The sequence below is a fragment of the Echiichthys vipera genome (assembly GCF_963691815.1).
Source record: "Echiichthys vipera genome assembly, chromosome: 5".
Classification (NCBI taxonomy): Eukaryota; Metazoa; Chordata; class Actinopteri; order Perciformes; family Trachinidae; genus Echiichthys; species Echiichthys vipera.
In genome coordinates this window covers 34011282-34035946 of record NC_139830.1, presented here as the reverse complement: position 1 = coordinate 34035946, position 24665 = coordinate 34011282, and the positions used below count along the sequence as shown (strand labels likewise).

At 41.7% G+C, this 24665-nt stretch overlaps 1 protein-coding gene across 2 annotated transcripts in view; it reads right to left on the bottom strand.

The window, feature by feature from the left end:
- Nucleotides 1-24665, bottom strand: part of appbp2 (amyloid beta precursor protein (cytoplasmic tail) binding protein 2) — a 45069-nt gene that overhangs the window by 10030 nt on the left and 10374 nt on the right. For both annotated transcript variants that reach the window (XM_083913855.1, XM_083913854.1), the window contains exons 3-10: nt 18038-18189; nt 17694-17817; nt 15103-15271; nt 14851-14940; nt 14624-14691; nt 14426-14531; nt 11876-12000; nt 11318-11403 (exon numbers count right to left, since the gene is read on the bottom strand). In XM_083913855.1, coding sequence (XP_083769981.1) covers nt 11318-11403; nt 11876-12000; nt 14426-14531; nt 14624-14691; nt 14851-14940; nt 15103-15271; nt 17694-17817; nt 18038-18189 — 920 coding nt within the window. The remainder of the gene's footprint in view (nt 1-11317; nt 11404-11875; nt 12001-14425; nt 14532-14623; nt 14692-14850; nt 14941-15102; nt 15272-17693; nt 17818-18037; nt 18190-24665) is intronic.

Here is a 24665-nt window from a genome sequence, read left to right as displayed (position 1 = left end):
TGATGATGAGGGCACTGGGGTGTTAAGTCTGGAGTCTGGAGATGGTGGTGTGTATGATGCTGCAGGCAGATGTTGGGTTTGCAGAGGGAGGGATGTACAGAACAACGGTGATGCAATGTGGGATCTCTCTAGGCAGATGGTACGGCCAGCAGTTCAACATCCAGGCTACAGAGCTGTTCTTTAATGGTGATATGACCAGGGTTACACCATCTGCTGTTTACTAGAACGGCAAGCCCCCCTCCTTTCCGCTTACCGCTCTCGGTGCAGTCCCGCTTTTGTAAAGCACGTTTGCACATGTACGAACACGAGTGTGCGCATGTGTACGAGCACGAGCCCTACGGCGGTTCTGACGTCATTTTAAGTGCGCCTGTTCGTACATAGAAAAAAGGAAGGATGGACCATGCGCGGACATTGAAAACAATGGCGCCGAAAGGTTTGCGTTGGTGTGATGCAGAGGTGGAGTGTTTACTGCAGATTTGGTCGATGAAAATATTCAAAAACAGTCGGACAAGACGCACAAAAACTCTGAGGTCTATGGAAAGATTTGTAAACAAAGCAATGCATCGCGATGACGTCAATCAATTCGTGTGATGTGTTACGGTGTGATGATGTCATAGGCAGGCAAGAAGCATTCCGCCGAGGCCCAGGTAGTGTGAGTATAAACGGGCCTGGCCCGCGGGGGGAGAGGGGGGGGCAAGTACCCTAAAGCACGGGGCACGGTACGGATGGACAGTGTGAGTGCGCCCTAAATGACTGAGCACTTAACGGGTGCTCCCTTTATACCCAATCATGACACTTACCTATTTCCAATGAACCTGTTCACCTGTGGAATGTTCCAAACAGGTGTTTTTCACCAATTTTTTAAATTGAATTCTTGCAGACAGGTAAAGAAACATCCAACAGCTGCATACTGCGTCAGTGAAAAAGAAAAACCCTTACATCAATCTGACTATCCCTCCCTACAACCCATGTCAGGCATAGTCATAGTAAACAAATAGGTAGTTAAACAACATATAACATAAGTAGATAATTAAGGTACAATGAGACAAAATAAAGTAAAAAATTGTAAATAATAGTAAAAATAAATAAAGTAATTCCCAAATATTAGGAAGTGTCCTCAGCATCATCAGGAATATTTTATTTAACCTGTATATTTTGAAATAAAACATTAAGAGCAGTTTCTTATTTACAATATCGATCTGGTCCGAGAAATCTCAGCAGGAGTAAAGATAGAAAAATATATAGTATACAAAATATTTATTAATAAGAGAAGCCATGGAAGATTTGTCGGCAATTACAGCCTTATCAAAAACCATGGATGCAGGTAAACTTGGAGAAGACAATGTTTTCCATTGACTTGACTGTGTTCAAAAATTTCCTTGCATCAGTACCACACGTTGTAAGCTTCTCCTTGTAGTAAGATATTTTGGCTGACCCGATGGCCTGGGTGGATTTGTTCCTGCTTTGCCAGAAGGCAAGCCAAGAGACTTAGAGGTTCGAGCTTCTCGCCAGCGATAATTTGTCCGACGACAATGAGAAAAATCAGGAATAAGGCGATTTTAAATCAGGTATCTGGGGCGTGTTTATAAATAATAAGGCTGAAAGTATGCTTAAAGTAAGACCAAGCATCCTCAATAGAGATGAACAAGTTGAGTCGCTCCCGGTCTGCGGCAGCAGTGTCACTAAAAAAGGCCTGCATGTCAAGCTTCTTCCCACAGCGCTTGGTTACGAGTACTGGGGGGCGTTTGACTGAAAAACCCAAACGAACACAGGCAATAGCACAATGGTCGGCCAGGCTATTGCTGAAGAGTCCAGAACGGTAGTTGGAAGTATTATTGGTTAGGATGTCGATCAATCTACAGGATGAAGGAGATCTAGGGTTGTGTCGAGTGATTTCATTTATAAGTTGGGTAAAGTTTAAAGCATCAAATTGTTGAATAACAGCAGCAGAGGGATTTGGCAAATTCCAGTTCAAATCAACCATGAGACTGAATTCAGAGGAGATTAATGGGACCAAAAGCTGACTAAACGTTGTTAGTGTGTCAGCTGCGGCATCAGGTTTTCTGTAGCAGACAGCAACAGTGAGGGAGAAGCGTGAGCATATTAGTATATTTAGAACTGTAGTTTCACTTTCACAGCACTGTGTCAGACTGTAAGATTGAACGTCTATAATGAAAAAAACAAATTGGCTAATATTCAAATGAAATGATGCTGATAATTAAACAGTAGCAGACGTTGTATTTCTGGCGCCCAGATTGATTTAAAACCCAGCCAAGATGCGCTCTGACCGAACCTGATCCTGGATAGAACAACTTAGTCTACGAGGGGGAGGGGGTTGTTCCTGCACACTAAGGAGATAAATTAAAAGCACACAAGTTATTTTCACATTTTTAGCAACAGTATTTATTAATAGGCTTATATTTATACCCAAATAGGCTATTTATCATGGTTTATTGGGAGAAACCAAGGGTCTATATGTAAAATCAGAAATTCAGCACCCCCAGAGCCAGAAGGGAATAATCCATTGTTTCATAACCACATTTTGCGACGATTTGCAGTCGAATCAGGCTCCTCAGAGTGAATCGTCGAATAGTCGACTATTTGGGGGTCACCCTTAGTACGATTAGCTATAACAACAGAAGGTCCTGGATTAGGATGCACATTGCCAGAGATGAAAAGCATGAGTACGATTAAACTGCATATTAGAAAGGCCAACAAATTTAGCAATCCAATAGGAAGGGTCATCCCTGGATAACAGATGGAAGTCCAATGGGCAGCTACCCTGACGCAGAATAGCAGGCTTGACTGAGTGCACACTGGTAGGCCCAGTGGAATGAGCCTGAGTGAGCAGCAGAATGATGAAATGTAAAATCCAGAGGGCAAATGGGGATTTACTGAGAAGGCGCATGATTACGCCAGAAGACAGGGCTGGTGGAGGTCAGTTAATGCTACTGTAGATGCTAGTAGGCCAGACAGGTGGAAGAAGGCTGGACGCTAGCAGGCCAGGCAGGTGGACGGAAGCTGGATGTTAGCTGGTCGTACAGTTGTTTCTAAGCTGTACGACCGGCTTCCTGATATATTCTTGGACTGCTTTTCTACTGTTGACCATAACAAATTAACCTCTACTATTTCGGCATCAAAGCCTTCTTCTTGTCTCCTAGACTCCATTCCAACCAGGTTACATAAAGAAGTGTTACCTTTAGTTAGCACTTCTATATTAGATATGATTAACATGTCTTTATCAGCAGGTTATGTACCACAGTCTTTTAAAGTAGCTGTAATTAAACCTCTTCTTAAAAAGCCCAGTCTTGATCCAGAGGTTCTAGCCAACTATAGACCTATATCTAACCTTCCTTTTCTCTCTAAGATCCTCAAGAAATGAATCGCCAATCAGCTGTGTGACTTTTTACATAATAATGAGTTATTTGACTTCCGGTGGAGCAAGACTACAAGATGGCTGCATGAGCTTGAGCTCCCGATAGCAAGTCAGAATTAGCCCCCTCAAATACTCGAATGTTGAGTAATTCATACATAATTTCACTTTGGAATGAATAGGGGAGTAATAACTAGAAGTCAAAAGAACCGTGACATTAAAGAAGGGGAAAATACAGCGGAGATGGACGACGCTCAACATGCTAACGATAACCCCGTGGAAGACATGTGCTCGGTGCTTCAAAGTATCAGTAAGGAAATACGCGACTTTAGAACGGAGCATAAAGTGGATATACACACTCTCAAAGAAGAACTTAAGGAAGACATGAAAAATGAACTCAAGGATCTCAAACAGGAAATTTACCAAAAACTTTCTGCTAACTCCGCTCAGATCCAGGCTAACGAAACTAGGCTGAATGAAGCGGAGGCACGGATCAATGAGACCGAGTCGGCTAACATGGCCATGAAGGAGGCGCTCATTAAATCCATGCAAAGACAGAAAACAATGCAGGAAAAGTTGACAGATATAGAGGGAAGGTCAAGGCGGAATAACATTCGCATTTACGGCGTACCCGAAGGAAAAGAAGGCAACTCCGTGCCTGATTTTGTGGCGCAACTTCTGAAAAGGGAACTTTTGACAGCGGACATCGACCTGCACATTCAGCGCGCACATAGAGCTTTAGCTCGTAAACCAGAGGAAAACCAACCACCCAGATCTATCGTGGTAAATTTTCTGGAGTTTAATACCAAAGAAGCATTATTGAAAAAAGCCTGGGGAAAGAAAACACTGCTTGAAGGGCGACGCCTGTCATTTGATCACGATTATGCCACGGAAGTTGTTCAGAAGCGCAAGACATACACGGGGATAAAGAGGCTCCTGAAAGAGAAAGGAATCCGTTTCCAGACTCCCCTGGACAAGATGCGCATTCACTGGGACTCGGGAACACGTACTTACGAGAGTGCATCAGACGCCGCTCAGGAGCTGAAGAAGAGAGGTTACACAGTGGAAATACCAGGCAGCAGCGCCGCGGACCCGAGCCGGGAGATGGAGCGGCTCCTTCGGGACCCGACGTGGCATCGAGCCGGGCAGAGGAGCACAGACACTGAGCGCCGTGCCAGGGAAAGATTACAGGAGTTTGAGCGGACTCCTTCTAACTAATCTTGGTTCCTTACCTTGTCACGGTATGTAAAACTGGGTTGGCCCCTTATAGAACCAGCGGGGAGAAGTTAATGTTTTGATGGATATATCACGTCTGCCCGTAGTGTGAGCCCTAAACTTTTAAGGGGAAAATATATCCGCACGTCATTCTTTATTATTATATGTTTTTATTATTACTAATCCACCCATATTATAAGTAGAGACAGACAACCAACACGAGATTGTTTTAATTTTAAGGGATATCTTCTTTTCATTCAATAGGATGGTTTGGTAGGGCAGCCGATTTATTATTTTACGATGTTTCCAAATATATATAAGCATGATGTATATATATGTGTGTATATATATACATACATATATATATATATATATATGTGTATATGTGTATGTATGTATATATATATATATATTTTCTCTTCAACGCTGGTGTATGGGGCCAAAATAAGACTAATGTTAAAGACTTCATGTGAAATACAAAATGCAAGCTATCGGATGACGTTGGACTGCTAGGATGTGTGAAATTGCGCGTTTCACTTCTAGTGAGGGGCCCTCCAGGAGGAGGCTCTCCCCTCACCCTACCAACGGGGACCCAGGGTGGCGAAGAATCACCCCAACTTGGGAGTTAAATGTTTTTCCTTTGTTTTTTTCAGTTAGCACACGTTGTCCAGATGTTCAGGTCTGTGCAGTTTTAAGTTGTCTGGAGGTCAAAGAATGTATCACGAGATTATATCATATTAATGTCACATAATAATATAAAACTGGTGTCACTTAATGTAAATGGGATGAATAATCCAGTCAAGAGGAGCAAGGTCCTGGCTAAATTGAAAAAAGAAAAAGCTCAAGTACTATTTTTGCAGGAAACCCACCTGCCTCAACAAGAGCATGAAAAGTTAAAACGCTTTGGTTATAGGAATACATTTTACAGCAGCTACAGACCCAGTCAGAAGAGGGGAGTGGCTATCCTTATCACAAATGCAGTTCAATTTGAATGTTTTAAAGAAGTTAGGGACAAAGAAGGGAGATTTGTGTTAATCAAAGGAAAGCTAGAACACACAATGGTGACGATGATCAATGTTTATGCCCCACCAGAAAGCACTAAATGTTTTTTCAAAACACTGTTTGATACTATTGCTATGGAAACTGAAGGTATTTTGATATGTGGGGGAGACTATAATGTGGTCATGAACTATAACCTGGATACAACAAGCCCCAAAAGAAGCAAGAAGCATCTAACCAAGTTTATTAATACATCAGTGCAGGAAATGGGACTAATTGATGTGTGGAGAGAACTCCACCCACTAGAAAGGGACTATACACACTACTCGGTGCCTCACTCTGTCTACTCTAGAATTGATTACTTTTTGATTAACGCAGGTGAAATTCATAGGGTCACAGAATGTAAAATCGGGGTGGCAGATATATCAGATCACTGTGGGATTAGCTTGACAATACACTTGAATAATAGGAAAATAAATACTGTATGGAGGCTAAATGTGGGCATTTTGAACAACCAGACTAATGTGGAACAGATAAGAGAAGAAATAAAAAGGTATATAGTAGAGAACGATAATGGGGAAGTAAACCCTGCAATTCTGTGGGACGGTATGAAGGCAGTCATTCGAGGGAAATTAATTGCTCTGACAACATCACAAAAAAAGGCTCGGATAGCTATATATAAACACAAAGTAGAAAATTTGCAAGAATTGGAAAAGAAACATAAGAATTCAGAAAATCAGTCTGTTTTACAACAAATAAAGACAGCAAGGGAAGAAATAAATGAGTTACTCAGGACAGATATAGAAAAGAGGGCAAGATTTGTAAAGCAAACATACTACGAAGCAGGCCCAAAAGCAACAAGGCTCTTAGCTAGACGATTGCGGAAACAGCAGGCCATTAACACAATCCATAAAATAAGGAACCCTCAAACCAACCAACTATCACACGAACCGGACAAAATAGAAAGAATATTTGAAGAATACTACAAGAAACTCTATTCTAAACCATTATCAGCTGATGAAAAAACAGTAAGAAGTTTTCTTGACACACTTGACCTGCCATCTATTGGTGAGACACAGAATGACACTATTACGTCACAATTCACAGCCAAGGAGCTGGAAGCTGCAATTAGTAGGCTAAAGACTAGCAAATCACCAGGTAGCGATGGGTACCCCTCAGAATGGTATAAGGCCTTTCAGAAGGAGCTAACACCTTTGCTTTTGTCCTGTTTTAATTGGATCCTTGAAAAGGGTGGTGGCCCCCCATCGTGGAAGGAAGCGATCATCACAGTTCTACCTAAAGAAGGCAAAGATAAAGAAGACTGCAAAAACTATAGGCCGATTTCCCTATTAAATGTAGACTACAAATTATTTACATCTATTATCTGTAAAAGACTCGAGGCCTTCATACCAGATTTGATCGATGAAGATCAAACGGGTTTTATTAAAGGACGTCAAACACACGATAATATTAGAAGAACCCTCCATATTCTAGACAATGCCCAAAAATGTGGTAAAAGTACAATTCTGATTAGTTTAGATGCAGAAAAAGCATTTGATAGTGTTAGTTGGTTATTCTTGTATGAGGTACTAAAGAGATTTGGCTTCAACGAAAAGGTAATCCAGTGTATTAAAACTATGTATCAAGAGCCCACAGCTAGGATCAGAGTAAACGGTAGCCTGTCTAATTCGATTCAGTTGGAGAGGGGGACAAGACAAGGTTGTTGTTTGTCTCCTACTCTTTTTGCTTTATATGTCGAGCCTTTAGCACAAGCAATAAGACAGAGTGGGGAGCTGCAGGGTGTCACTGTAGGGGAGACTGAACATCGCATTGGTCTTTTCGCAGATGATGTCATTATTTTCCTTGAACAACCAGATATATGTTTCCCAAACCTAATGTCTCTTCTGAAAAAGTATGAATACTACTCAGGGTATAAACTGAATATATCAAAAACACAAATTCTCCCGTTAAACTATTCTCCATCCCGACAAATAAGAGATGCATATAATTTGAAATGGAACTCTAAAACAATGAAGTATCTTGGTGTAACTCTGAGTAGAGCCCCTTCTGACATGTTTGAAAACAATTATAGTGAAATTGAAATAAATATCCTAAAAGATTTTGAAAGGTGGTCTACCCTCCCATTAGACTTCAGTGCTAGAATACGGGCAGTCAAAATGAATATTTTACCTAAATTGTTATATCTATTTCAAGCTCTTCCAATCATGATCCCCCAAAACAAATTCATAACCTGGGACAAGATGATTTCTAGATTCATTTGGAACAGTAAAAAACCAAGAATAAAATTCACGACACTTCAACTACCTAAAAGCAAGGGGGGGATGGCTGTACCCAACCTATCAGAATATTTTTATGCAGCACAACTTCGGTATCTGGCCTGTTGGTGTAGACCTGACTATGAGTCTAAATGGAAAGAAATAGAAAGAAAAGTTCAGGGCTTTCAAACCCAGATATTGGTGGGGGATAAAAATTTGATAGATGCTTTGAGACTTACTGTGAACCCAATAGTAGCATTAACACTTGAAATTTGGAGCACCGTTGTAAGAAAATACAAACTTAAGAGGGATATAGGCACACTGAGGTGGTTTGCGTATGATTCAACGTTTAAGCCAGGGACGTACGACCCAGCATTCAAAGAATGGACGCAAAAGGGTGCGACAGCAATATGCACAGTATCAGAAGGTGGACGTTTTCTAAGTTTCCAAGATCTGAAGACAAAATACAACCTCGAAAACAAAGACTTTTATAGATACTTGCAGTTAAGAGACTATTTTACAAAAGAGATAAGGTCAAATGAAACAATAAATAAGGTGATTGGAGTTATTATCGAATCATACAAACAGAAGGAGTCTCGGCCCATCTCTGCTTTCTACCGGGCTTTGGGAGAGAGCAGGAAGGAATCAACACTTTATATAAAAGCAAAATGGGAAGCAGAACTAAAAATCCAAATACAAGAGGAGGAGTGGCACTACATGTGTGAGACACAATGTACATCAACAAATTCATTAATATGGAGGGAGTTCTGCTGGAAGAACCTAACTCGCTATTTTATAACACCAAAGATAAAATCTAGGCAACTCGCTATACAACAAGACTGCTGGAGATTATGTGGGAGTGTTGAGGCAGATCATGCACATGTCTTCTGGAATTGTACAAAAATAAGGATATATTGGCAAAATGTTAACGCAGTTATAAAAAATGTGTTGGGATATGAAATCCCTAATACTTGCCCAGTGATGTATCTTGGGAATATTGAGAAGGTTGTCATGAAAGAAGATCTGTACTTGACTAAAGTCTTACTCGCAGCAAGCAAGAAAGTGGTCACGAGAAACTGGCTCAATGTGAACGCTCCAAATCAGGAGCAGTGGCTGGAAATTGTTCAGGAAATCCTAGTTATGGAAAAACTGACATATCTCTTGAGACTCAGGGGGAATGTATTTGAAAAGAACTGGGAAAAATGGAACATTTATATGAGACATGACACCATCTGAACGAATTCCGAATAGATAAGTGGACTGAATAGTGATATCTCCAGACAGCTTGTTAGTTTATTATTGTTATGTTTACTTGCAACCTGTTTGTTGTATTGTTTTTGTGTATATAAATGTGAAAAATCAATAAAAATTTAAGTTATAAAAAAAAAAAAAAAAAAAAAAAAATAATGAGTTATTTGAGGACTTCCAGTCAGGATTTAGAATGAATCATAGCACTGAGACAGCACTGGTAAAAATTACTAACGACCTTCTAATAGCTTCAGACAAAGGACATGTCTCTGTACTTGTTTTACTACTATCTTAGTGCTGCCTTCGACACTATTGACAATCGCATCCTGCTACAGAGACTGGAGCATCTAATTGGCATTAAAGGAACCAAATTAAGCTGGTTTAAGTCATATTTATCAGATAGATCTCAGTTTGTACATGTTAACGACAAATCCTCCATGCACACTAAAGTTAGTCACGGAGTTCCACAGGGTTCTGTCCGATTCTATTCACCTTATATATGCTTCCCTTAGGAAATATTATAAGGAAGCACTCCATAAATTTTCTTTGTTATGCTGATGATACACAATTGTATTTGTCGATCAAACCAGAAGAAACCGATCAGTTAGCTGAACTTCAAATGTGCATTAAGGAAATAAAAAGCTGGAGGACCTGCAATTTTCTGATGTTAAACTCAGATAAAACTGAAGTCATTGTACTTGGCCCCGAAGACCTCCGAAACTCAATAGCTAAAGATATTGTTACTCTGGATGATGTTGTGTTCTCCTCCAGCCCCACAGTAGGGAATCTGGGTTTTTTTTTTTAATCAGGATATGTCCCTCGTTTCTCACATAAAACTAACAACAAGGAATGCATATTTTCACCTGCGGAATATTGCAAAAAATTAGGAACATTGTGTCTCAAAAAGATGCAGAAAAACTAGTCCATGCATTTGTTACTTCTAGGCTGGACTACTGCAACTCCTTATTATCAGGCTGCTCCAATAAGTCTGTTAAGAGTCTCCAGTTGGTCCAAAATGCTGCAGCTCGTGTACTAACTATAACAAATCGAAGAGAACATATTTCTCCTGTATTAGCTTCTTTGCACTGGCTACCTGTAAAATCTAGAATAGAATTTAAAATCCTTCTCCTTACCTACAAAGCTGTTATTGGTCAGGCTCCGTCGTATCTTAAAGAGCTCATAGTACCGTATTACCTGACTAGATCGCTGCGCTCTTAGAATGCAGGGCTACTTGTCGTTCCTAGAGTCTCCAAAATAGAATGTTAGGCAGAGCCATCAGCTACCAAGCTCCTCTCCCGTGGAACCAACTCCCAAGTGTTATTCGGAAGACAGACACTGTCCCCATATTTAAGAGTAAACTTAAAACTTTCCTTTTTGATAAAGCTTACAGCTAGGGCTTACAATCCCTTAACAATGTTGTTATTTTTTAAAATTATTTTGTTCTGCTTAATGATGCTACTATAGGCCTAGTTTACCGGGGGATAATACTTTTCCTGATACTCTGAGCTTCTCTCCTCTCTGTCTGTATCATTCATGTCTCATTAATGCATGCTACTAATTCACTTCTTCCCCGGAGTTGTTTGTGCTTTGTCGTCTCGCAGGTCTCTGCTGATCATGGTGGTGCCTGCTGCCGTGGTCCTGCATGACGCTTCCTGCTACTATTATAATCTATAACCTTAGCTGTGCTTGTTTCTACTATTCTGCTGTATTAATGGCCATAACATATAAGTCATATTCCCATTACTATAGATATTATTATAGTTACTGTTTTTTTGGTTGCTTGCATCTCTGGAAGTCTGTCTGTCTTTGTGTCTATCCATATGTCCGTCTTTTCTCTCGTTCTCTCTACTTTTCTTCCTCCCCAACCGGTCAAGACAGATGGCAGTCCTCCACAGAGCTGGGTCTGTTCCACGTTCCTGACTGTAATAGGGAAGATTTTCGTTGCCACCGTACTCTACGGGGGAATTGTTAAGTCATAGAGTGTGGTCTATACCTCGTCTGTAAAGTGTCCTGAGATAACTTTTGTTATGATTTGGCACTATAAATAAAATTGAATTGAATGCTAGTAGGCCAGGCAGGTGGATGGAAGCTGGATGCTCCAACAACGTCCCAACTTCATTGTTTTAAGAAATGCGCACCTAATATTCCCCACTGTACCCTCCACACAGTGGGCAGAAGCCCAGCATCTCCAATAAGCATGCCTTACCTTTGACCCTCTTGGAGGAGGCCAGCAGTAGATGGTCCTCAGGCAGAATGTGAGTTATGATGTCTATGGCACGTTCTGCATGGAATCTAAGAGACAAACACAGCAGCTGTCCAAAAAATGTCATGCAACTCTGACTGGAAACTGCAGGATAAACACTCAGGATAAACACTTCTGAGAAAGTCAAGTGTTTCCCTTGAGGAAAGTTGTTTTGAAGCTCACATCATCAAGGTTAGAGAGGTCAAAGCATTACCCAATTTTAAATCAGGCCCTTTGTATAGTCAATGGGTGTCACTGGAGTAAATCAAAACACAAAGAAACACTTCAGTCTTGCCATCATATATCACTGTGGCTTAATGAGCAATGCTTTTTAATATATTAATTGGCACTCGTGGTAAACATGCAGTCACATAACATAAATCCCAGTGCAGTGAGTAACAGAACAGACTGGCACAGTATGAGTCATGGTCTTGTGCTATATCTACAAGAGAGCTCAGGTCTAATGTAATTAGCTGGCTGGTCTAAAAACAGTCCCTACTTTATAAGATTCATTATACTCACAGAGCGTTGTCAAATTTCCCAGAGCTATACTGGTGCACATATGAGGAGTAGGCTAGGTCTTCATGGGCTGTGGCAACGTGGATGTTCTTTCCCCCGAACACAGACTGTCGGATGTCCAGCGCTGTCTACAATTTGTACAAGAAAGAAAGGACATTTAGTTATATGCCACTGTTTTTTTTTAGTTTTTTTTTTTAATTTGTTCATTGAATCATGCAGACAAGTACACAACAGTTGTACAGTCCATCTGCTTTAAGGTGAAAAACAAAAAAAGACAAACAGAAAATCCCCAACATGAATCCCGTTATCCCTCCCAACAACCCACGTCAGACACGGTCAAAATAACCAACCAATTAACTGAATAACATGGAACATAATTAGGTAGGTTAAAAAAAATAAAGTAAGTCAAGACAGAAAAAAACAACAAAAATAAATAAATACATTTTTTTTTAAAACTAGGAAGTGTCCTCAGCATCATCAGGAATAACAATAAGACGTTTACTAATAAGAGCCAGCAGTGGGTCCCAGGTTTGGTGGAATGCTGTCAAAGATCCCCTCAGTGAAGCTTAACTTCTCTAACCTTAGACATTGTAAAATTTCAAGTATCCAACTATTATATGTCGGTGGAGGAACATGTTTCCATTTAAGGAGAATGTTACGTCTGGCGAGCAGGGTGGTGAAGGTCACGACGCGTTGTGTAGTAACGGGCAGATTTTTAGACGGAAGGAGCCCAAAAAGAGCAGTCAGGGTATTTGGTTCCAGGTTTGTGTTAAGAGCCTGTTTGAGGGTTTGAAATATATTGGACCAAAATTCAGCAATCTTCAGGCACGTTCAGAACATTTATGCATGGTCGGCTGGGGACAGCTTACAGCGGTTACAAGCGTCACTGTGACTAGGGTATATCTTAACCAGTTTAGCGTTGGTGAAATGGGCTATTTGAAGCACCTTCCACTGTAATAGGCCGTGTCTGGCACAAATTGAGGATGAGTGGACCGGTTTCAGAATGTCCCTTCACTGGACCTCAGTATTGTCTACCCCCAAATCCTTTTCCCATGCACTTTTAGGTTAGACAGTGGGGACTGGGCTCAGAAGAGCAATCTTATTATAAATGAGAGATATCAGTATTTTGTGTCCATCTCAGCTTCAGGGGGCGGTACGGAAAATGTGGGAATTGCTTTTGGATAAAATGTCTCATTTGAAGGTAAGGAAAAAAGTAACTATTAGGCAGGCTGCATTTGTCCGACATAGATGCAAAGGACGCAAAAACACCTTCGTCATACAGGTCATAAGGAGATTTTAGGCCCTTATCTGACCATATGTGGAATGTAGGGTCGGTGATAAGCTGATCAGTGATAGAGCGGCACACCGTTCTAAAGTGAGAAAAACAGAATAGTTGTAGTTTGAATTAAAGTGGCCCGTGTGAGTCACGTCAACCTTTGTACAGGTAACATGAAAGAAAACATTCCACCTTAGAGAGAGAGAGACATACATAGCATATCATTTGTCCCCGAATAGTAGCTGTAAGCACTTCCCATAGAGTGCCACTGCTGATCTCAGGGGTGTCATTAAACTATGTAAGAGCGGATTTCATGAAGGTTTTCGCCTCGGTGACCGAAGAGAGTCTCTTCCTCCCTCCGTCCTTCATCGTGATGACCAGCCTGGCAGGGAACAGCAGCGCAGGTCTGAAGCCCAGGTTGTAAAGCTCCAACATCACCTCTCGTATTTTTGGCGCTTCGCAACCACCTCCAGTGCATAATCCTCCTATATAGCAATGGGGGAGCCTCTGTACTGCAGCATGATTTACTCCTTCACCTGGTATCTGTGCAGCCTGATAATGACCCGCCGTGGTCTCTGGCTTCGGCTTCTCAGCTAGCGTGCGGTGAGCCTGGTCACATTCTGGTGGTGAGTCCAGGAAGCCTTCGCCGAAAACCTACATGGGCAGAAGGCTGTCGGCCGCAGCCCCCCACTAATTCAGGTAGTCCAATTACACGGAGAATGTCACCGGTTGGGGGATTCCAGGTCGCTGACTTTAGCCAGCATTTGAGCTTTGCTGTCTGTTAGCTTGGCACCTCCAGCGTAAGCAGACGCTCGTCTTATAGATTTGCATTTACCTTGAGAGAGCCTATCTTCTGAGCGTGGTCGGACACTGGCGTGGACATGGTCCAGCTTTGATTCGAGCGTTGAAATGGAGGCTTTGAGATCGGCAGAGAGGGCTTTGAACTCGGCTGAGAGGGTATACGGTGCTCTGCTCAGAGGTTAGCAATAGCCGCCATGCTAATCTTGCTGCCTGTCTCGTCTGCGGTGCTAACCTTCGCCCCCTGGTCTTTTACAGTCTGTCTGGATGCATACGGCATATATCGGTTGTGTAGCCGTCTAACAAGACTAATATTACTATTTGTAGTGACTTTCGGGGTCCTAAAACTTAACATTATCAAAAGACATGACCCGTGTCTACTCCATCTCAGCCAAATCGGAAGTCATGCCACAGGTTTTTAATGAAAATGCAGGGAGAGAAAACATGTACACCCTTCTGTTGCAAACCACTCTACTTACCTGGTAAATAGCAACTGATTGACAGATGTTGTCTACATTTAGTAAGTAAAATCCATAATCTAGCAGCGTGTCGGAGTACTTGGGATGCTTATGTCCAAAATGTTCTCTGTAAAAAATAAAAATAAATATTGAATCAGAATCTGTGACAACAAAAGGAATAAGGCTAATGTTGAGTCTTTATAAGACACATCAGGCTACCTTGCTAGAAACACTGCATGTTTGATCAGTTGCTCTGCTTTTCTGAACTCTCTTTTCACCACGCAGGCCTGTAGCGGAAAGACAGGTTTAATTTCATACAATTATGTCTGAACAAGGGATTTCCTTATAAGACAAACCAGATTTCTGTTCTGTAGATACATTCTGCAAGGAAACTGTACCCCCAATAATATGTTTGTAATAATGTTTGTTATGTAGACATTGCTAACCTTGGAGGCTTGCCGGAGGACATCAACAACTACTTTGACAGGCAGCCCTGGAGTAATTTCCCTCATAGCCTCTATACACCACCGGTATGCCTGGAAAATGCAGGAAAAAGATATGAATCCCAAACTCAATCCATGTCAGTCTTGAGTATCTCTCACTAATTCAAATAATTATAACTAAAAGCACTTGCCTTTATTGTCTATAAAACATAATAAATATAATTTTACAAGCCACTGCGGGTCAAAAATATATACCTCATCATAGTGGCTTTTGGCGAAGAGCAAGGCACAAAGCTCGCCGTACAGCGCTGCCTTGTTGGCCTGGTGGCCATGTTTGGCTAGTTTGTCCATGTAAGACTGAGCGAGCTTGAAGGTCTCCTCCCCCAGGTGGTACTTACAGTTACCATTGCGGACATGAAGCAGCCTGTGCAGACAAACAGAGCAAAACTTAAACACACACACACGCACACGCACACGTAATAAGAATGTAATAAGAATTGCACTGGAACTGAGAGCCTATTAAAGGATCAATCATACATTGGTTGTTGTTTTGTTTGATAAATACTAGGCGACTGGCATGGGATGCCCGAAGAGTGACACCATTATATCTGCTGCATGGGCCACGGGAGCTGCACACACCTGCATTGGCCTGCACAGCTCAGCTTTGTTTACCTAGCTTGTCTATTATTCTCTCTCTGCGGCCCTCTAAATTACTGAAATGATTAGGATGCATATCCCATTGTAGCAGAGGGCAACGTGAGGCAGCAGATTCCAAACCCTATAGAACCAACTGCATTAACTTGCTCTGCCCTTCCTCCGTAGGTTGTGCATCTGTTCGCTATGTAGTTTGGCTATTTACTGCAGTGTTTTCCGTACAGACCAATGTGTGGCGCTGCGCCACTCAATTAACCGAGTTCCACAAATTGATTCTGGGTTTTTTGCTATTTTTCAACGCACTTTTGAAATATTGTTTTGTTTATTCATCTCCGCATAGCACTCTTTCTCCCTGTCATTCTCGTACACACACACACAGATGTGCACCTCACTGCAGCCTGCTTGTGTGTTGACGGTCTGCAGTGTGTGTGCACACAGTTTCGCTCTAACTTCTGGTTGGTGCTTAAATCTGAGCTAGGGATGTAACGACAGTTCAAATCTATTCAAATTAAAAATGAATAGCATTGCTCTATCTACTTTTGACCTTGTTAACATCTGTGCAAAGATGGCGGCCAGCGCAGCAGGTCGCTCCGCTCTGTTTTATCTAAGGTTCCAACTTAGTTTTGTCTTTTGGAAGTGAAAGGAGCTGTGTATCCTCATCCACTGGTTTCCTGTCCTATGAGCTGTTTGTGACACAGACTGGCAGCGGTGCGGAGCAAGTTATTTCAAGAATAGCTCAGTACGCTACAGAGGCTAGTCTGTGTGTTCGTGTGTGTGTGTGTGTGTGTGTGTGTGTGTGTGTGTGTGTGCCGGTGAAGAGAGACAGAGAATCAACTCAGACAAGACATCTGGAGCTGCTGATGGTCGGAGCAGAGAAGAAATTAGCTGTTAAGTTGTTACGTTTTAGTCAATGTTTCAGATTTCCTGATGCTGGTTTGTTACTGTAAACAGTGCCTCTGCTAACAGAATGGTATTCATCATGTGCACGGGAGAACACAGGCCAAGCCTTAGTTCCTTTGTTTTTTTAATTATATTATTGCTTTTGTTTTTTAAAAGAATATACAGTGTATGTTCAGTTTAACTTTCACAAAGAAAAGGAAATGTGCACTGTTTTGCAGTTCATACCTGAGAAATAATCATTTTCATTTGAAAAAGAAAAGAGAAGAGCCTTTAGAATGCCTTTATATTTTGTAGATTTTATCACTTTTTGTTCGTATCGTGAATGGAATCCAATGGTGAGTTGAGTCAGTGTATCCTTCCATCCCTACTGATCAGTCTCCTTAAACTGTGTTTAATAACAGCCTTCTGGTTCAGCTGCAGTATTGTTATCGTTGTTACGGTTACTGTTGTCAGGCACCTGGTTAAAGATTGTCCAAACAAACACGATAATAAAGCAAAAGAAAAGGTCTGTCATTTCCGTCATGGTGCCAAAAAGATATTTCAGTCAAATAAAAAGGTATTTCTGCAGATCAAAGGGACTGGCTGGCTCTAATGTGACCCACCTAAATATATACAAGTATAGCCTAATAGATGTCTTAATCACTGAAATGTCAGCCCCATCACGCTACAAACTTCAAATGGGATCGTGATTATTCAGTTCCAAGAAACATTGAAGTTTAAAAAAAGACATATCTTTGCTATACCCACAGACATATAGTTATGTACGTTTGCTACTCTCTAATTTCAAGGTACCTAAGCCAAAAACTTCCAGAATCTCAAAGTCTTCATCACACCTGGGAATTGTTTCATTTCAAATATTACCTTTTATAGATTAACATCAGTGATTGTGTAGATGTGAAAATCATATGCAAACTGTTTGGAGTTTTCTGTTTTATGTGCCAGGTTTTTTTTCCAAATCCCGCACTGTGCTTCCCACAGGAGCACAGTGTGGGGAGTGCCTTTTTTATCCTCCCCCCACCCCCCTCACCCTCACGTGACGTACCCCCTTCATACCCTCTTTTGTAAAAAATAATTTCCCCTCAGAGATGAATAAAGTCTGACTGATTGATTGATTGATTTATCGAGGAGAATATTTAAATTCTAGCATATTCCTATCCTTGAAAAACATAACGTTTAAAATTAAGCATTTTCCAAACGTTGAAGACACTGTATGAACTTATACACATATTCTACACAAAGGGTCTTGGGTCAAAGAATTCTTAGTTAATATGAGCACTGGTTTGGAGACTGACCTGACACAGCATTCCACAGCCCGATAGCAGTGGAGGACCTCACTGTGGAGCGTGCACAGCTGTAGGCACGACAGAAACACTTTCTCTGCATCTCCATACCAGCCTGCATCAGACAGGAAGCCACCTAGAATCAGAAGACATCAGATTCATCCAACTGTTTCCAAAAATAGTATCCAAATGCTCTATTAAAAACAAATGTTACAGTGCAAACTATGTGTGGATATCTGTAATATCATCATAGAATGATTGATTGTTCACTCATTCTTTGAGATAGTGATAGACAGAGATACAGTGAAAGACAGGGTGTCTGTGTGAAACCTTTTTCCCCCCACCCCAGCATTTACCCAGCACAAAGCCGAACTGGATGGCCTTCTCTTTGACGTGGGCGTCAGACTCTGCGATGTAGGAGCAGCGGCGGCTGAAGGAGTTTGCCAGTACTGAGGCCACTTTTACACCGTGGTCCATTAATGCTTGAAAGCAGTGGTGCAGAAGGTGTCTGCAGAGGGTAAGATAAAGGAGTGGACTGTGTCAGTGGAAGGCATAACAGCATAATAAGGTAATAATTAACAAACTGTTTGTAAAAATAAAGCCTTTACTAATAAAATAGACATTAGTGATCAGACATCACAAAACATCTTGATAACTGAATACCAATGCTGATGGCTACTGTATTCTAATTTACCCCATCAATGAAGGTTGAGAACAACAACAACAACACCACACACACACCACAGATAACATTGTGGAAAGAATGTCAATGTACCTTAACCCAAAGGGTACTTTATCTGTAGAATATCTTTCAAAAAAACAATACAAGAACAAATAACAGCAGAGAAGTGTGTAAATGGTACAGAAGTGTACAAACAAACACCGTCCGAAGCAAATTTTCCACATTATACACATCTGTTCCATATATCCGTACAAACAAGCTGAAACAAAAACATGGCGGTCTGCGGGGCCTTCCCAATGAAGGCACATAGTCATGAGTCCAAAGAAGATACAGCAACATAAAGTCCAGAAGGTAGGAGAAGAGGAAATTGGGTCATGAAAAAGGCGTGCTTATACTGTTCCAGGCCCATCCATCAGGTGCGCCAAATCATTGTCCTTCATATAATTGATTAAACGACCCCATACATTTTGAAATACCTCCTGCCTGTTATTAAGTGTAAGAAATTTTTTTCAAGGGGTAAACAAGAAGTTAGTTCAATAAACAACACAGCTGTAGCAGGTTTACCAAAGTATTTCCAAGATAAGGCTATTGTCTTTTTTGCTTGTAGAGAGCACAAGTTTATAAACATTTTTTCACGATTTATTCTGTCACTCTCTCCTGGTAGAGACAGAGCAAAAAGATCCTAGGTTCCAGATCCAATCTAATGGAAAGGATCTCTTGTACAGACAGTCTAACCTCCTCCCAAAACTCCCTTACTCTTGGACACTGCCAAAGGCAGTGAAATCAAGTGCCCTTGTTTACCCCACATTTATTACAGATGTCTGGGATATTCAAATTAAATTTGTTTAATTTAGCTGGAGTGATAGACACCCTCATTAGCATATTATATTGTAAGATCTTAGGCGTTTATTACCTGACCCTGTCTGGGCTGTTTTACATGCTTTGCGCCAATGTTCCAATGATAGTTCCCCCTGTAGATCCGTTTTCCAGAGAGTCCGGAGAGAAGTCTTTCAGTAAATCATACATTTAGAGATGATGCCCTTTCCAAAAGGATTTTTTGTAAATATTTTCTCCAGTATTGTTAGTGGGGGACAAGCATATTAAGTGTTTTGTTGGTTTTAATAAAATTCCTTAGCTGGAGGTATTTCTAAAAATATATATTCCCATCACTACCATAAATATATTTTACTGGTTTTACCCCTCTATCTGCCCACAGTTTGAAACCTGCATTGACTCTCCCTTTTCTGAAAAGGTTGTAAAAGGTAAGTATGAAAGGGAGGGAGGGAGGGGGGGGGGGGTCATTTAAGTATTTCCTAACTTCTTGCCAGACTCCAATCATATTTTAACTATAGGATTGGAGCAGAATATGGTGAGTTTTTTAGGTTCATCTGAGTATAGATGAGTGGGGAATGGGAGATTTAGGAAATGTAATTCAATGTCCTTCCATGTAAGGGGTCAGTCTGTGGTGAAGTAAAACATAAACATTCTTGGCTGTATTGCCAAAAAATACCACAGCAAATTAGGGCATTGTAACCCTCCTCTGACGTAGGGTAAATATAAAAGAAACAGATGGAGGTTTATTATTCCATATAAAGTTATTGAAATTTTTTTCATTCTGGGGAAAAAGTCTCAAGGAGGCAGCAGGGGGATATTCTGAAATAAATATAAAATTTTGAGGAGAATGTTCATTTTAAGTATATTAATTCTACCATCAGAGAGATAGGAAGACCGGACCATCCCGCGATTGATTGGGATATATAGTAGTTGCCACCATTGGGCTGTAGTTAGCTTTCACTAAATTTTCCATTTTAGGGACAATCTGAATTCCCAGTTATGCTTAAGCTATTTGTTGGTCAAAATCTCTGACGCCTATACCCGTGATTGCACTACGTCCTCTCACAGCAGTGACAAACGGTTCGATTGCAATTATGAAAAATAAGGGGGGACAGTGGGCAACCTTGTCTATAGCCTATTTTTATTTTTTTATCAGTTTAGAAATGTTGTTGTTTGTAATAATCTCTGAATAGGGATCATTGTACAAAAGCCCTCCCCCAGGCCAAAGCGTCCAAAAAAGTCAAATAAATAAGCACACTCTACCCTGTCAAAGGCCTTCTCAGCATCTAAAGCTAAGAGAGCCCTGTCTGATGCTCCCCTCATGATGTGTAAGATGTTCAAGACCCTCCTCACATTATGAAAACCGTGATGTCCGATAATAAATCCATTTTGATCTGCCATTATTAGAGCTGGTAGAATAGGTTCTAGTCTTTTGCCAGAATTTTACATAGAATTTTCAAGTCTGAATTCAGAAGGCTGATCGGTCTCATATTTTCACACCTATCCTTAGCTTTACCCAGTTTCGGGAGAAGAATAATCAGAGCACCTCTCAGGGAGGAAGGAAGCACCCCATTTTGAAGGGATTCTAAAAACATTTACAAGAGGGGAGTTGTCGTGTTTGATTACATTTTTTTGTAAATATCTATGGGCACGGCATCCGGGACGGCTACTTTTCCAGAATTCAAGCATTTTATTGCTGCCGAGATTTGTTCCTCTGTCAAGCTCGCCCCCAATGCTGGACCCCCCCCCCCCACACTTACTTCAGAGCTGTCAAGTCTTTCAAAAAAGTCCCTAGATTTATCATTAATGGCCACCAAGTCTGTGATGAACTCCCCCTTCTCATTTTTAAGATTAGTAATAGATCTTTCAACTTGGAGTTGTTTTAAGTGCCAAATAAAACCTTGCCTGCTTTTTCTCATTGATCAAAGATACTTCGTTTTAGTTTTAAAAGGTTAGCAGCAGCCTTGGATGCTGACATTTCATTATACTGAGCTCTTAGTAATAAAAGGTCTTGATGAATCGTTGAGCAGGGGGTTTTAAAGTAAATATCCTCCAAAATTTAGATTTTTGCCTCTAATTAAGCAGTCTTTTGTTTGGCTTTTTGAGATTTAGAGCTAGTAAAATGTATTATCTGGCCTCTGAGGAAGGGTTTGAAAGCCTCCCATGTAATGCATGCTGATGTCTTGTATGTATTTATCATGAAATATTCATCTATTTGTTTTCCCAGAAAAATGATAAGATCTGGATCCTGGAGCCATTTGTGTTGAATTGTCAATTTGGGGGGATCACGTAGCTGTGCTGGATCCACATAAACCATGTTATTTGTGGCGTGGTCTGAAATTAGAATGCTGTCATAATTACAGTCCTTGACTTTACCTATTAAACTAGCTGAGACTAGAAAGTAGTCAATACGTGAATATGTATGTTGAGTTTTTGAGAAGGAAGAATACACTACCACACTGGGGTTTCTATCCCTCCAGATGTCACTTGACCAGTGTCCTCTCAATGGCAGCAGAGCTAGGCTGCTTAAACGGCCTTGGCCCAGTTGGAGCTGCTACGCCAGGCTACTGTGAAGTGTGACCGCCTGTGAGTGCGAGTGTGGGTGTGAGTGACAGGGGGAGAAGCTCCGCAGCTGCCGCTGCTCATTGGGGAAAGACAACACAGAGTGATAGAACAGAGTCACAAAACACAACGCTAGTTGTTTTTAACAAAGACAAAGTCGCTGGGGATCGGTAAAGTCTCCAGATCAGTTCAGACTAAGAGAATGAAAAACTTGGAAAATGCTCCGGTGGCTGTTTATTCTTCAAGATCGCTGATTCGCTCATTTAGGTGTCAGTCAAAAAAGGATTCCGCCTCAGACAGCTCACCCAATCATCATGCAGAAGCCGAGCGTCCGGGCCAGCCCACTGTTTCATAGACCCCCAGAGACGCTGAGCGTCCGATGGGCGGGACAAAGCCCAGCATTCATCCAATGACCGTCTAGTTTCACAGCAGTGGAACAACCCGCTCTACGCTTCCCCATTGAAGTCAGTAGAAGCTAAGACTGTGTAAAGCGCTGTGGTGCTGTGGGGATGAATGAAAAGGAAGTTGAAAATCCGGGTGAGAAGGTGTAAATCTCGCGCCAGGCCGTACCCATATCCGCAGCAGGTCTCCAAGGTGAACAGCCTCTGGCATGTTAGATCAAGGTAAATAGAAAGATCTAGAAAGATGAAGGCTTTCTAGCGTTATTAGTCAATTAAATGTACACACAGCAGTACATATTTCACCACTTTTTTTGGTGTGTTTCTTGTGCATCTCAGCCGCTAGGTCAGGGTAAAACCGAACTGCTCTATCTTTGTAGAAGATCTGCTCTTTGGTTTGGGCCGCATTCAGAACTTTCACCTTGTCTCTGTCGTTCACAAACTTCATAATCAGTGTTCTTGAGGGTGCGGACGGGTCGTTCCTCTGTCCCACACGTTGGGCTCTCTCCAAGACTAGTTTTGTATTAGGTGAAGTTAAGCCCAGGGTCTCCAGGATCGAGGTCTCGAGAAAAGAGCAGGCATCACTGCCCTCTGCACCCTCTGGGAGGTTGACCATTCTTAGGTCAGATCTTCTAGACCGTGCTTCTAGGTTGTAAACCTTCTCTTCCATGTCTTTGTTTTTATTTTTCGAGGCTGCGGACCCTGGTCACTAGGCTTCTAACAGTATCCTCTGTCTCTGAGATGCAAGTCTCTGCGCTCTTAACACGTTCCAAGCACTCACCAACTTCTTTTCTCACACCTTCAATTGCTGCCAGGACTCTATCAAACCTGCTGCAAAAGTCCGTTTTTAAGTCCCTGATAGCTTCAAGAATTGGCTGGGTAGTAGCTTCTTCAGCGATGATAACATTAGCATTCTTCTTTGCCATTGGGCTGGCATCAGCTGAAGCCGCACCACTCAGTTTTGCCGGAGTAAACTCTATCTTAGGCTGTGAAGATTTGCTATGACCTTTAGCTGCCATCAAGGTTTTTAGAAACTCTTCGACTTACTCTCGATGTTTGATGGTTTAGTTTATTGTAGGAAATTCATCAGAATTTTACAGAGGGGCGAGACGACCATCGACCTAATGACGCCATGACGGAAGTTGCCTCAAAGGGTACTTTATTGAGCACTGTGCGTTCTCTTGCACAGAGCTCTTATATCAGAAAAAGAGCTACTACTACTTTCCCAAACCTTTTTCCTTTAGTGAAGTAATAACTAAGTGTGACAGAGTGCAACAGACATTGTGGTTAAGCGTAGGTATATACAATATACACCAATACGCACTGCGCAGTTTAGCATCATGTTGAAATAAAATAGGTACAAACTAAATAAGTGATAAGGAGCGATAATTGAAACAGTGTTAAAAATGTAGCAGCATTTCTGACAGAACTAAGTTACAGTAAAGTGCAGTGAAGTGTAGCAGCCTTTCTTACTGAAGTAAGTTAGTTACAGTAAAGTACAGTGAAGTGTAGCAGCCTTTCTTACTGAAGTAAGTTAGTCACAGTAAAGTACAGTGAAGTGTAGCAGCATTTCTTGCTGAAGTAAGTTAGTTACAGTAAAGTACAGAGAAGTGTAGCAGCATTTCTTACTGAAGTAAGTGACAGTACAACTAAATAAAGTGATGTAGTGATGATATAAAGTGACAAAGTGACATTTTCTCAGGACACAGTGTCTCCACTGTTCCTTACCTGACCGGGGGGAGATGAATTATACAGTTTGATGGCCACAGGAAGGAAAGACTTCCTCCGGCGTTCAGTGTTACACCGGGGGAGAATTAGTCTATGACTGAAGGTGCTTCTGCTGGAGGTCAGCAGCTGGTGGAGAGGGTGAGAGTTGTTGTCCAGGATGCTGTGCAGTTTAGACAGCATCCTCCTCTCAGACACCGCCACCAAGGAGTCCAGTGGGGGGGCTCAACAGGGCTGGAGGTTTGGAGGTGGATGGTTGTGGAGGAGCCGTCGGGTGGTGGTCCAGAGCCCCTTCATCAAATCTGTTGAAGAACAGATTCAGGTCATTGGCACGTTCAGTACCACCACCTACTGTCTGGCTACCAGATGGTTTGTAGCCAGTGATGCTCCTCATGCCGCTCCACACGTCCCTTAAATTGTTCTGCTGGAGTTTGTGCTCCAGCTTCCTCCTGTAGGTGTCTTTGCCCTGTTGGATCCTCTCCTTAAGCTCCCTCTGGACCTGCCTCATCTGCTCTCTGTCCCCATCTCCGAAGGCCCTCTTCTTCTCATTCAGCAGGACCTTGATGTCTCTGGTGACCCACGGCTTGTTGTTGGGGAAACAGCGTACAGTCACTGTGGGAACCACGCTGTCCACACAGAAATTGATGTACCCTGTTATGCAGTCTGTGAGATCATCAAGGTCCTCTCCATGTGAATCACAGAGCAAATCCCAGTCTGTAAGGTCAAAGCAGCCCTGTAAAGCTTCATCGGTCTCCTGTGACCATCTCCTCACAGTCCTGGTGG